This window comes from Chenopodium album, chromosome 1 (assembly GCF_948465745.1).
Source record: "Chenopodium album chromosome 1, dcCheAlbu1.1, whole genome shotgun sequence".
In the NCBI taxonomy this organism is placed as follows: domain Eukaryota; kingdom Viridiplantae; phylum Streptophyta; class Magnoliopsida; order Caryophyllales; family Amaranthaceae; genus Chenopodium; species Chenopodium album.
Genome location: NC_137834.1, coordinates 8,043,396 through 8,057,640, shown reverse-complemented (window position 1 = coordinate 8,057,640; position 14,245 = coordinate 8,043,396). Strand labels below are relative to the sequence as shown.

General features: G+C 31.9%; 1 protein-coding gene across 2 annotated transcripts; it reads right to left on the bottom strand.

Annotated features, from left to right (window-relative positions):
- Window positions 1-9,428: 9,428 nt before the first annotated feature.
- LOC145641754 (uncharacterized) lies at window positions 9,429-12,581 on the bottom strand. 2 transcript variants are annotated; one of them, XM_081692697.1, is made up of 7 exons: window positions 12,085-12,581; window positions 11,885-11,965; window positions 11,558-11,734; window positions 11,108-11,278; window positions 10,585-10,797; window positions 10,415-10,503; window positions 9,429-10,332 (listed from the first exon to the last, which is right to left on the bottom strand). In XM_081692697.1, the coding sequence occupies exons 1-7, from the start codon at window positions 12,182-12,184 to the stop codon at window positions 9,640-9,642; spliced, it is 1,524 nt and encodes a 507-aa protein (XP_081548823.1). In that variant the 5' UTR covers window positions 12,185-12,581; the 3' UTR covers window positions 9,429-9,639. The 2 variants fall into 2 exon arrangements, with proteins under 2 accessions (XP_081548823.1, XP_081548829.1); XM_081692703.1 differs by having other exon boundaries at window positions 11,558-11,731.
- Window positions 12,582-14,245: the final 1,664 nt, after the last annotated feature.

Here is a 14,245-nt window from a genome sequence, read left to right as displayed (position 1 = left end):
ATAGGTTGGGTGTGGTCCAAATTTTATTAGCCCGTTATTTGAATGGAGTATTTGTGCACATTTTCAAAGTTTCTTGGAAAATCAAGCAAGGTTAGTTCCTTGCTCATTTTTTCATAAGAATTGTCTACTTGAACGTTCTAGAGAAATATTGACATTGGAAGCAACTAGAATACATAGTTCATGAATGTTTGCTTCTAGAATATTATGGTTATAAGAATGAATTTTCAAGCTCCATCTTCAAGTATAAATATAGGTCTTGGACATTCAATCAATGTACAAAAGCCTTCCTACTTATCTACACTCTTTATAATTATCTACATTCTCTATTACGAACCACCATATATTCCTTTTTTTTTTCATGTGTTTTTTTTTTTTTAATAATTTTTCCCAAGTTAAATATTGTGTTATCTTGCTTCTATTATTTTCTTCACTAGTTCACTATTAACTTCAAACTTCCTCGAAGATATTAACAATCACCACAACCTTTGTACAAATCTAAATAAACAACTATGGGTTGGAGAAAGCATTTTGATCATAATACCTACTTTACATTAATTCGAGCACAATCATGTATGCCATGCCTAGGCGTACCCTCGACTATTTTTATTAAAGTTCCATAGTTTAAGTTAAAAATGACTGTGTATCGTAAGTGTTTTTGTCTATATCAAAGTGTCGATAATCCAACCTGAATACTACTATGTAAAAGTTAATAATTAAATATAATGCCTTCCAATTCACCTATTTAGGGTGTCTAACGTTATATCACTCATAATAATCTATTTTTTTCTCAAAATCTGCGCGATATTTTAAAATCTCACCGCATGTAATATAATGTATTTATTTGAAATAACAACAAAATTGAAGGATTTCGGGGAAAATTAGGCAATCGATAGATTAACTAAAAACAAGTATTGAAAAAACAATAGAAGAAAATTGTCTTTTCGTAGAGATTATTTCGTAGCGATTGTACCTTCATTATAATATGCACATGAATTTGTGAAATAGTAGATGAATCTGTAGGGGTATTCATAAATCGATCCGGGCCGAAAAAATAGACTGGACCGAATAATACGGTCCGATCATCGGGTTTGGAAATTTATTTTTCCGGTCCGGTTCAGTCCAAAACCCTATAAAAACCGATCTTGGACCACACCGATTTTTTTATTACACATAAACGTGAAACCTTAAATAATTGTTAAGATTATCCTTGATAAGCTTAGAAAGCTTTAATGCTATGAGCTTTTTTGTACTAAACATAAAAAAAAAAAAAAAAAAAAAAAAAAAAAAAAAAAACTTTAAATTACAGTTTTTCCTTAACTTTTTTTCAAGTTTACCATAAAATTATTAAAAATTTACAATTCTCTTTTAAAAAACAATTCTTAAATCTGTCCAAAGCGGTCCGGTTCGGGTTTTAGACCTATTCTTTCGGTCCGGTCAGAGTTCGGTCCCAACTTAATCGGTCCGGTCTTCAATTCTTAAAATTCTAATTTTCGATTTTTGGTCCAGCCTTGGACCAATAAACTAGTTGTTGTTACCTACACCCCCTTTAGGCATAATAGATTCATAGCCTACACCCCTCACTAAATTACCATAATACTTACAACTCCCCCCTTTAGTTTCCTACATCTTCTCTCTCCTAATTTTCTTCATAACTCAAGTTTAGTTGTCAGTTTTCTTCATAATTTTACTAACATTTAAAATTTCTCCCTTCTCGTAATTTTACCACTTTCTCTCTCGAAGAAAATTTCTACAAAAGAATGACCATCAATCAAATTGTAAGTTGATGATTTTGTTTATTTTTCACAAAAAAAAAAAAGATCAAACCCTAACTTTTTATTTGTCTAATTCTACTAAAAAGAGATTTCAATTGCCCTAATATATATAATGAATAATTTGATTTATTTCGTAGAATTATAGAAATGTAAATTTAGTTCGTAATGGATATATTTTATATTTTTTTATGAATGTTCATTTTTATTTTGGTAAAAGTTCATTCATATACTACTATATGGTCATTTACTTATTAATAAATAATCATTAGAATTCTTCACATATCTAATAAGAATTTCAATTAGAGTTTGTAGTATTTAATGGAAGTGATTCTTATTATAAAAATAGAATTATTCTATAAGAATTTTCCATAATTATATTATAATTTAATTAAATTTGTTATTCGGTAAATTTTGACTAGTACACTTATTCTATCGTAAATGTTCATTTTCGATGGACTTTATGTTCATTTTTAGAAGAATTAATATTCAAATTATAATTGCAAAAAAAAAAAAAAAAAAAAAAAAAAAAAACAAAAAAACAAAAATGAACGTTGGATGATGAAATACTTCTTATATTAAAAATGATTTGAACGCAATAATCCTTATAAATAGGTTTGCTCTCATTTTTATTTATAGAAAACTTTTAAAATTCAATTCAAAATATGTACTTTTTCCGTTCTTTTTTTATTGCACCATGAGGGATTTCACACTTCCCAATGCATTAGTTTATCTATTAATATCCTCAATTTTACTTTTGTAAAAATTATAAAAATTTGATATTTGAAAAGTAAATTTTGAGACGAATCTAACTAGATCCCAAATGACTATGTTTTTCCTAATGGATAAATCACAAATGATGGTGTAAGAAGATTAAGTGAATAGGGAACTGAAATTAATTTTACTGAACTAAAATTATTTTTACTAAATTGAAATTATTTTTATTGATTCTATGTTATATTTCTTCTTTGGAGTTATTAATTTTTACTGAACTGAAATTATTTTTACTAAGGGTCTGTTCCGATTGACTGAACTCAGCTGAACTGAACTGAACTGAACTGAACTGAACTTATTAATTAGTGATTTTTAACTACGGATTAGTGATCTTTGATTATTTAATGATTATTTATTACTACATATGTGTATATACAAATGTACATATTATTATTATTATTATTATTATTATTATTATTATTATTATTATTATTATTATTATTATTATTATTATTATTAATGATTGATGATGATTATTATTATTATTATTTATTGATTATTATTATTAGTATTATTATTTCAATTATTATTGTTATTATTATTATTATTATTATTTATTGATTATTATTATTATTATTTATTGATTATTATTATTATTATTATTATTATTATTATTATTATTATTATTATTATTATTATTGTTATTGTTATTATTATTATTATTGTTGTTGTTGTTGTTGTTGTTGTTGTTGTTGTTGTTGTTGTTGTTGTTGTTGTTGTTGTTGTTGTTGTTGTTGTTGTTGTTGTTGTTGTTGTTTGAAATTTGGCTTTATATCATTAGCAATATCATTAGACGTAAATTAAGAACTGAACTGAATTTCAACGGAAGAGAACATGCCCTAAATTGAACTTATTTTTACTGAACTGAACTTATTTTTACTAAATTTAATTTATTTTTGCTGAAATGAACTTATTTTAACTGAACTAAAATTATTTTTACTACTTGATATTATTTTTTAAAGGTGAAAAGAACAGAGCCTAAGTCATCATCATAATAATATTAGTAAATGATAAAATGTTATAGCAATATGTTTAAAAATTACCAATAAAATATTAAAAAAAATCACCCTTATAAATGACAAATGCAAATCAATGGAAAATTTGTAATTTGATCAACAAAAGCACCCAATTATGAAGATAAATCATATTCCCTCTGTTTCATAATGTTAGTCCATATATAATTTTGAACGTTTCAAAAAGATCTACCCAAATTAAATAATTTTTTTTTGATAACTTGATTTTTTTTTTTTTTTTTTTTTGGAATTAATTGGTTGTGGATTGATGGCATACCTATAAGTAAGAAAATATCTACCTTAAATTATGCAATTATGACTTGTGTTTTCCTAATAAAAATCAAAAAAAGTTAAATAAGGTAAACTAATCATGAATTATGTTGTACTTTAATATTATATTATATTTCACATATATTTCTTTTCTTATTTTATGTGATTGATTTCATATGGGACTAACATTATGAAACGGAAGGAGTGTAATTTTGTCCAAAATATACTAATTTTCAGCCTAATATAACCTAGACAGAGGAGCACTTCCATAACTTTGATCAAATAGAACATATGGATCAATCATAACACCATGATAAATAATGATACATGTAAATGAACAGAAAAGTATAATTCGTTCGACTCTTCACCAGGAACTAGCTTAATTAGAGCATAGGTACAAAGTCCAAGCTATTCTTATTTGAACCTAAGAAAAATCTTTATAGCATACTTTCGTAACTTTGAGCACAAGGCAACTTAAAAATAAAGCTCGATTTTATTTTTTTTATTTTTTTTTTAAACAAGCTCGAATTAATTTAGGAAAGCTAAATGCTATGGCTTTTAATTTATGAATTGAATTAATTTAATTTAATTTAATTTAAGAAGGAAAGCTAAACAATACATTGAGGCCATAACTCTTATCAATTGCAAATAGGAAACATATCCTAATTCCTAAATTTAACATTGTGATAATAATCAAAAAATTACATTTAGCATAATTATAAAACAAGAATGCAGAAAAAATTAGTAACATTAGTATAAAAAAAATTGAAAATCATAAGAATCTTAGTTGAAATTAAAAATGCTAGAATATATTATACGAAGAAATACAGAATTAGAGATGAAAAGAAAGATCATTATACCATGAATTCCATTATTCAAGAACAATAATACGTACATATCAAAAAATTTAAAACAAATTAATGGTGTTTGTTTCAGATACTGTCTGAAATCATCATTTACGACTACAATCTTAAATTTAGAAATTAAACTACTTTAATTTGGAAAGATTAACAAATAATCTGAATTCAGTAATCTTAATTGATCTACATTCTACTGTGTTGTTGCAGGAGTGTTCTGAGCTCCAAGAAGAGTATCGCGAATTTGAGACTGCATCAAGGAAGATGTCAAAATGTTTGTTTTCTTTGCATATTCCGAAAAAATTAGACTCTTCAAAGAAACCTCTAAATTAAACCACTGATCTTTAGTAAGCGAAGGCCAAAATTTATGTACTTCAGTGACTGCAGCACTGTCTGCAAGGTTCAGTAACATCTTCGCCTTCTGACAGTTGACAGCAAGTGCGCGACATATCAGTATAAATCGACAGAATGCAGAGTATGAAGAGCAACCCTCAACCAACCAGTTATCATAGATGTTTAGACAAACCGTTAGTGGCTTCTCGGATGTACCCAAGTTCAAACCATCAAGCAAATTACCGAGTTTGTCTGTTATTAATGAGGCGTAAATAGGGAATTGCAGTTCACAGGCTCTGATGACTATGTCAGGTGAATCTTGAAATTGTACTTTAAAAGATTCCAACAGTTCTTTACGAGTTACAACAATCTGTTTCGGTTTTCCTTCAAGAGGAATAGCTCGTACAATAGCCGCGATTTCTACACTTGTTTTCCACTCTGCTAGCAGATTCAGACCCTGTCCTGCAGCAAATTCACTGGTGTCAATAACCTTCAAGAACAGTATTCCAGTCTGAGGACTAAACATCAACACAGCACCATTATCGGTTGGTTTCGTCTTCTGTTTCGTGACATATTGGACATTAGTATCATCAACAAACCATGTTTTCGGAGCACAAAAAATCTCTCCAAAGTTTTGAGTTGACAGAGAAGAAGGCTCAACAGCTGACATCTTTTCGATCTTCGTTTACGGGTTTATGGTTTAGTGTTTAAGGTCTAAGGATGGATTTTCTTGCTTAGCTTGTTTATGTTTTTCATTGATAATCAAGGCAATATATATATATAGGAGAGGAAGCTTGGTCACCAAGCATAAAAGTTTCCTAATCCAAACCTAATTATGAAATCTATAAGGCGGCAAACCATGACTTGTGCTCGTACTGCTTAGTATTGCAGGGGTAAGAAAAGCTTTCTTAATTAGCTAATTAAACTTGGAAACTTTATTACTCCGTATCTTTTTTTTTTTTTACTAAATTAACTTTCCTTTAATTTATTACGGAGTACAATTTGTATCAAGAAAAACTTTCCTAAATTACAATAAAGTGTGTTGAATTGTTGATCTCAATTTTATCTACAAAGATCTACTAGAATCCAAAATATCTTTTAGCAACCATTTATAAGGGTAATAATATAATATATAAAGCTTTTACCGTTGTAATATACATTTAATATATTTTAAATTTAAATAAATTTAGAAATACATGTCACTGTAAACAATCAAAATTTAAAAATATATCTTTTTATTTTAAGGTCTTATATTTAGGCTTCATAAAAAAAACATTAGGTCTTATATATAGGCTTCATAAATAATCACTAGGGGTTGTGATGAGTATATATGTTTGGGTCCTTTTCCCTAAAGCCTCACGACTTTGACGGATATTGATTTAATATAATCTCATCCCGGTTTTATCAAAAAAAAAAAAACATTAGTCATTATAATTTTCCGTAATAGTAGTATAATGTTAGATAGGAATGTCTTATTTTTGTGATTACTTTATGACTTGTGATGCCAATAGTTGCAACTTGCAAGTGGACATTGAATGCAAATCTTGATATAACTTGCAAGTATATGTACAACCGACTGGGGCACATAAGCTACACCACATTTGTAATCATATATTAGAAGTAAATTTAATAAAGGGTGATATATTGGTAAAACTGTAAATAAATCACCAATTTTTTTATTAAATATGAACTCGCAATTGTTGATACGAAGTCCATTTGTCTTATCACTAGATAATTTTGTTGATTTATTTAGTATTTTTTTATATGATAAACAAATGGCAAAGTGATAGAACTAAGACTTCCTCAACTAACTCATTGCTTTCTCTATGTTGAGGTAACTATATACAAACTCATAATTATTGATAAATCTTTCACGTGACTGGACAAATTTTCAAATAATTCCCCCTCCAAAATCCAAATTTAATTAACACATTATACAGAGTAATAATCCAATTTTTAGGGTTGGATAGATCATAGTAATTTTTTTTTTTATATGCAGGGTACTAAATAAAAAAATTTTGCACCTTTGTACCCAAAAAAAAAAATGTGATTTTAAAATTTTAGATTTTCATCAAAATTATGAAATAATGTCGGTTCAACGTCAACTAAAATATAATTTACGGAAATTTCACCAAATGCCACTGACAAATTTAAAAATTCACCAAATGCCATAAGACTTTTCAAAATTCACCAAATGCCACTCAGTTTTTAAATAATTCACCGAGTGTCATTAATGACTAACGGAGGCTTAATCATGACACATGGCAATCGATTATTGGTTTAAAAAATAAAAATAAAATTAAATTAAAAAAACTCTAAATCCTAACCCAACCTAACCCCACCACCGTAACCACCTGCCCAAGCCAACCAACGGCCCAAAGCCAACCGCCGGAACTCCTTGCCGGAACCCTCTAACCTTTCGTCGGATCCCGCCGGAACCCATGACGTCCCGCTGGAACCCCTTGACCCCATCAAAACCGTCGACTCCTCTTAATCCCTCGAAAAACCACCCCAACCACCACAACCATCTCATGCAATGCCCGAAAACTCCAACACCCACACACTGACCCACAAAACTCCGTTTACCCGACGACCTTGCGCTGATGCCCACCCCAACCCCCGCAACCACCTCACGCACCAACACAACGCATCACATAGCCACCACAACCGACCATGGAAACCCAGAAATCCAAAATAGAACCCGACTGTGGAAACCCTTCACCCTCAAACGATCGAAATTAACCATGGAAATCTACAATGGTCGATTTCTATGGCTGATTTCATCGTTTCAAGGGTGGAGGATAGGAGGAGTGGTTTTGCGCGGTGGTTGAAAAACGATGGGTACTTAAATCAAAGTTCATGTTGGTGACATTTGGGGTCAGGGCAGGTTGTGTGGGTGGTTTTGGGGGTCGGCGATGGGTCAGGTGGAGTGCTTAAGGGCCGATCGACCGTTTTTTGGTGGTTAAGGGGGTGGCCGGCTGTTTTCCGGCGAGAAAAGGGGAGGGGGCTAGGGTTTGGCGGTGGTGGGAAGGTGGCTGGGGAAATTTGGGGTTTTTTTTGTTTTTTTATTTAATGTTTTTTATTTTCTTTTAATTTTTAAGAATTAGAATAAATAGACTAATCATATCATGACATGTGTCATGATTAGACCCTAATGACTAACGGAGTTAACGTCCGTTAGTCATTAATGGCACTCGGTGAAATATTTAAAAACTAAGTGGCATTTGATGAATTCTGAAAAGTCCGATGGCATTTGGTGAATTTTTAAATTTGTCAGTGGCATTTGGTGAAATAGCCGTATATTTTAATGTAGGAGGTCATTTGGCCTAAAAAAAAACATCATCCTTGCATTTAGACTGAAAATATTGTGTTTTAGGAATAGTTAATAGATATCTTTAGGACGTATTAAGATTTTTCCCAATCCAATCCCGAGAACTTGTTGTACGTGTGTCATAGACCTACATAACCTACAAGTTGCCCGTCCATAGTATCACATTCAAAACCCAAATAATTAACACTTTGAACAAACCCATTATAGAAATTCATATGCAGGAAAAAATAAATAAATAAATAAATAAATAAATAAAACACATGCATAATGCCCTACCCTTTCTGGCTGGCGAGGAAGTATGTTTTTCATAAGACTGCAGCATCTGACAGTGAGAAACTGATGAAATTTCTCAGCAGTCAGCACATATTCTTGCGACAAGAATGCACTCAAATCTGACACTCTTTTGTTTCTTCATAAACATTGTTAATTCTGCTTGGCTGCTACCATGGTTTTCCCCGGGAATCTGGAATTTTAAATTAGCACCAAACCAAGAACCATGCTTTTGTGACTAATAGTCCAATTATATTTTAGCAACTTGCCAAGTATATTTGGCTTCTAGTTATGTTAAAGAATGTATGCATATTGTATGTATTATTGTATGTATGTATGCATGTTTGTAGGTTTGTTTGTGTGTATGTGTTGTTTTTGGATCAGCTTGATGCAAGGTTAAACAAGACAATGATTGATCTCATCGAGTTCTGTGCTGTAAAAGAAAACTGATTTTGAAAGTCGAAACTCCAGTTTCAGACTTTGAGGATAGGTACAAGACGTCCTTGTTTGTTTCGATAAGTTCAGATAAGGGAAATACCGGTGAAAAGAATGAAGCCATGAGAGGCGTTGATGAGTACAATATACTTCGTACAACCATAATAATTGCACCACTAATGTGTGTGAAGTGAGAATAAAGAAAGTTGAATTTTTGAGTTTGTACATAATGAACATAATGAGCAACAAAAAATGGTGACAAAATGTGTACTTGGGATTTGGGGATTGAGGGTGGTCATCCCTCACATTCATGGGATTTTAGAGTTTCGATGTTCTTGGGATCAAAAGTCATCAAAAAATAAGAGATCAAAAGCACTTGGAGAAAATGGACAATATATTACTAACTTCAATATATAGGGGATGCCATTTCTCAAACAAAAGGCGTTAAACAATCATCAAGTGAGATTATACCCCCCCAATACTCCTACTTCAAAAAGGGATCACCATACCGAATTACCGATCACTATGTTTTTGAAGGAATTGATAATAGGTACGACATATATGTGCCAACAAATCGAAGATCTAACTTATGTATAAGACAAGCTACGGGCGTACCCTGCTCTGAACCGAATATTTTGCTGATTGAATGCATCCATAGCATAATCAGTAGGCCTAATAACTGATTCACGTCGTCCTTCCTCCTGGACTGCCCCAAACACAATCTCGTTGGTTTTCTCGCAGCTTTGCTCGTAGTATGTCTGAGGGATAGATGAGTGATGCTGATGACGGTACTGATGTTTCTCATGTTTCTGCTGCAGCTGTTGTTGCTGCTGCTGCTGCTGTAGTTGCTGTTGCTGAAATTCTGTGTCCCAACCACTGTAGAAAACTCGGCTTTGCCTCAGCTGCTGCTGCATTTTTTCTGCATCCTTAGACATGAAGGCGTAGGTTTTCTTTGGGGTGGGCGCTCTAGTTTCAATTGAAGGAGGCTCCTCTTCTTTGGGTATCTCAAAACTCTCTGGTGACTGCCAATTATTGGTTTGATGATACGGTCCTTGATTCCTGTATTGATACACCACTGGCTTTTTTTTAAAACCTGGAATCATGCCACCGATTATTTCCATACCTGTTGTGCCAGCATTGGCAAGCAACTTCCCAAGTGATCCAAAAAACCCTTCTTCTAGCTTCTCTGTATCATCTTCAGTAGGGATCAATGGGGGCCTCACAGATTTAAGAGGCTTCTGGTATGGACTAGATGAAGTGTTTTCTGTTACTTTGGCATCCTGTGATGAAGAAAACAAGTCATATACTGCATAGCATTTTTACACCCAAAATGGCAATTAAGGAGGGGAAGGTAATTCTTACATTCTGAGAAGACACAATTGAACCAACTCGCCGCTGCAATAGGGCCAGCATATAGCCGAAAAATCCAGCAGCAAGAAGTACAGCAATTCCTGTAATGGTGACACGAAAGAATGAGCAAAAGCAATGTCACCAGACATATTAAGTAGATTATAAAATCTGCTTTAGCTTACCAAGAGGGAAGCTGCTTTCATATTGATAAGCACAGTCATCAAAATGGAGATGAATTTCCCTGATCGCCCGATTCCCCCTATCAATGACCAGCAAGGAACAACTGCTTCCAACATAGACAACGTCAAAATCATTGGAGAACTTTGCTTCATCACTCGGTCCATCAACATGACCACCTCTGTTACTCCATTTCCCACCAGCAATAGTTGTGACTCCTGAAACAAATAGTATGATTAGTCTAGATACTCTGCACTTAACAAGTCAGCTTTGAGCTCATCCCACAATCATTCAGTAAAAACAGGATTGAAAAATATCACATTCTACCAATAAATCAGGACATTTTACTATTATAAGCTCTTCAATCTACCATCATATTATCAGCTTAATACAAGAGTATATCTGAATGGTATAGAGTTCAATCACACGAATTATCATTCCATCCTAATTCCAATGTGTGTTACATATCCTCAATGGACAATTTGGCAATAATCTACTCAATGTAGCATACACAAGTCTCTGAAATACCTGTATCACTGATCTTCCTGATTGCCATATTCATAGTATCCGCGACATAAATATTACCCCTGTCATCAACAGCAACACCTTTCGGATGGTTCAACCTCGCTTCCCTGTACTTCCCATCAACATGTCCAGAGTATCCTTCAGGTGATCCAGCAACCAGCTTAGGTCTACTGTCTGCATTATTGCATTATAACCATAAACCACACTCAGGATCCACCCAAATAAACAATGCACATGCACATGTGCACACAAATACACCACTTACTACATAAGTATAAACGAATTTAAGCATCACAAAAACAAGAATCAAATTGGCATCCAAAGCAAATTGACAACCCAATAATGCAATTGCAATCAAATTCGATCCCAAAAACTGACAGTGATACCAACGAGCCCTTAACTAGCAAAAACACTGATACCATGAATCTAATACTCCTAAATAAGCACACTTACAGAGAGAAAGTGCAGAAGAGATCCTGTAAAGATTGCTATTAGCAGAATCCACAATAAGAAGCTCTCCACTGGGTAAAACTTCAACAGAATAAGGCTCAATTCCAAGCTTACTTCCATCAAATACAGTCTCAACTAAATACCCACTTTCAAATTTCATCATTGAACGCCCAGAAACTGCTGTAATCATCATCATAAAAACTAATCAATATAATAATAAATTAATAACCCACATTTCTCTCAAAACACTCAAATTAAAAAAATAAATTGAAAATTAATTAAGATCTCAAAAATATAAAAAAAATAATTTAAAATAATTAGTATAATAACCTGTTTTGGTTGTAGCTTTGAGTGACCACACCCATTTCATCAATCTAGCTAAAGAATTTGAGATGAACCCACTAACAATTTCTGCAAACAAAATAAAAAAATAAAAAAAAATCAACAAATCAGAGTTAAATTACAATTAAAATCAGCAAGAAAATAGTAATGTGAAGAACTTGAAGTAATTTTGAGGTGGGATTACTTACTTGCAGGTGGGGTAGAAGCAGAAACTGAAGAAAACCCAGAAAAAAGAAGCAAAAATGAGAGAAAAAGAACCAAACATTTCCTACCCATCAAAAACACCATTTCATTTTTTGCTGATGATTTTTCAAGAGGTTTGCATTATCAGTAAAAACCCTAGTGAGAGAAAGTGAAGATGATTTAAGAGGTTTTGTGACCAAAAAATTGTGAAAAAAAGGAGAATTTTTAGGATTAATTTAAGTTTTTTTTAGCTTTTTTGATTTGCTTTTTGAGAAGAGGAAAGAGACAATTGAAGAAAAAGATAGAGAGAAAAGGAAAAAAAGGTGAGTGAAAGAGTGAGTGGGGAAGAGAGTGTAAAACAGTGTAAATGAAGAAGAATCTGAAATCTGGGTTAATAAATGAAGGAATTAGTACAACTGGTGAGATTATTGAAGGGGATGTTTTCAACAGCAAATCAAGGAAAGAGAGAGAGAAAGAAGAGAGTGTTTAAATGTGTAATCTTTGAGTGTGTGTAGTGAGGTAAGCCACCGCCTTAATAAAGTTGTAATTGGATTCATTATATTTATGTACACTATGCACTTCTATTGCCTATTTCTTACTCTAGCTACCTTATTGGTGGCACGTAGGACGTAACGTTGTGTATGTATCATTGTATCGACGCATAAGATGACACGTATGATGTAACGTTGTGTATATACCGATGTATGAGAAGAATAGACACATACTCGTTTAATATCTTGTACTCTGTATGTGTTAGCGCATGAGATACATGGGCAAATACTTGTGACTATGCACGAGATGTGTCTTATGATGTCAGCTAGTGTGATGCACCTACCAACTATGTGCACCAACAGCATCTTACCTTATGCAGTGAATTGTACATGTATCTAGGTGAATACATATATAATTTTTGTTTAAGGTAGTCAATTAGTCATGATCACGCCTCTAAGCACATAATAAGGTTGTAAAGACTAGAGGGATGATTTCCTTTTTGGCAATAAATATCATTTGTAAGTGCTTATATAACTCATCCCTGTTGTTTTACACACTTTCTTTTATAAATTAAAAATAAACGATTAAATTAACTTCTCATACATTGTATCTATCCACATATAAAGGGAAAAGAATTTAAAGAAATAGATAGAACAAATTAATTTTCTGATTCATCTCATGCATGCACGAATATATTAGTGGACCAAATTATAAGTAAATTATAATTGTTGTTAAAAGTTCTTACATGGTTATTTAGGAAAATAGAAATATAATCATACAGATTTAAGACTAAACTTTTTGCATGTAAGATGTAACATCCAAACAATCTACTTGTATATGATGAATTATAATTACATAACATCTTCTGATGTAAAATTAGATTCGATAAGACCATGTTTAGTAAAAAAAAAAAATTAAAAAAAAAAAAGTCTTTTAAGAAAGGGGACAAAAAAAAAAAAAAAAAACAGTGGTCCAAATTGTTGAGGAAAGTGCTTTAAATTTTAAAGTATAAGGCTTAGAGACTCAATAAACCTTGACCAACAATTGAGACTCCCAACTATAACAATGGTACTGGTACACAACTAGTGTAACCATTAATAATCTATCCTGGAGAGTAAATTACTATGTCATAAATTCGCCGAATTAATTAGTTCTGAGAATTTTATTTTACTCCGTATTTTTTTAGGGAAATTATGAGAATATTAAAGGAAGTGGACTGATGGTTTTATTAAGTGGGAGCCATTTTTTCAGAAGTTTTAATTGGACTACTTATTTAGTTATTTGTTTGAACTTCGAAGGATATATTAGTAAAACAATTTTGACATTCCTCTATTCCGGATTTCCGGTATCTAAGTAATGCATAGAAAATTGTGCTTTCACAATGAAAATGTCAAAAATTAGTTAGAGGCTTAGAGCGTTAAAACCATTTCACGAGAAGAGTGGTTAGACTTCGATTTTGGAATTGTTTGCTAATTTTCGGCATATTTTAGCCTTAGCTAACTATATTCATGTTTTTTGTATGTAGAAATATTTTAATGATAAATGATATACTCCGAAGTTCATATATTGAGTACCACTACAAGATTTCATATGTAGATCGATATTTCACTTTGCGTCAAACCTAATGTTGTAGTTATTTCATTTTTTACTTTTGATATTTTACGGAAACATTAA

Coding starts and splice junctions, on each gene's coding strand:
- LOC145641754 (XM_081692697.1), bottom strand. CDS start 12,184: ATGGTGTTTTTGATGGGTAGGAAATGTTTGGTTCTTTTTCTCTCATTT. Junction 11,735..11,884: donor CAAAGCTACAACCAAAACAG/GTTATTATACTA, acceptor TGATGATTACAG/CAGTTTCTGGGCGTTCAATG. Junction 10,333..10,414: donor CAATTGTGTCTTCTCAGAAT/GTAAGAATTACC, acceptor TCTTCATCACAG/GATGCCAAAGTAACAGAAAA.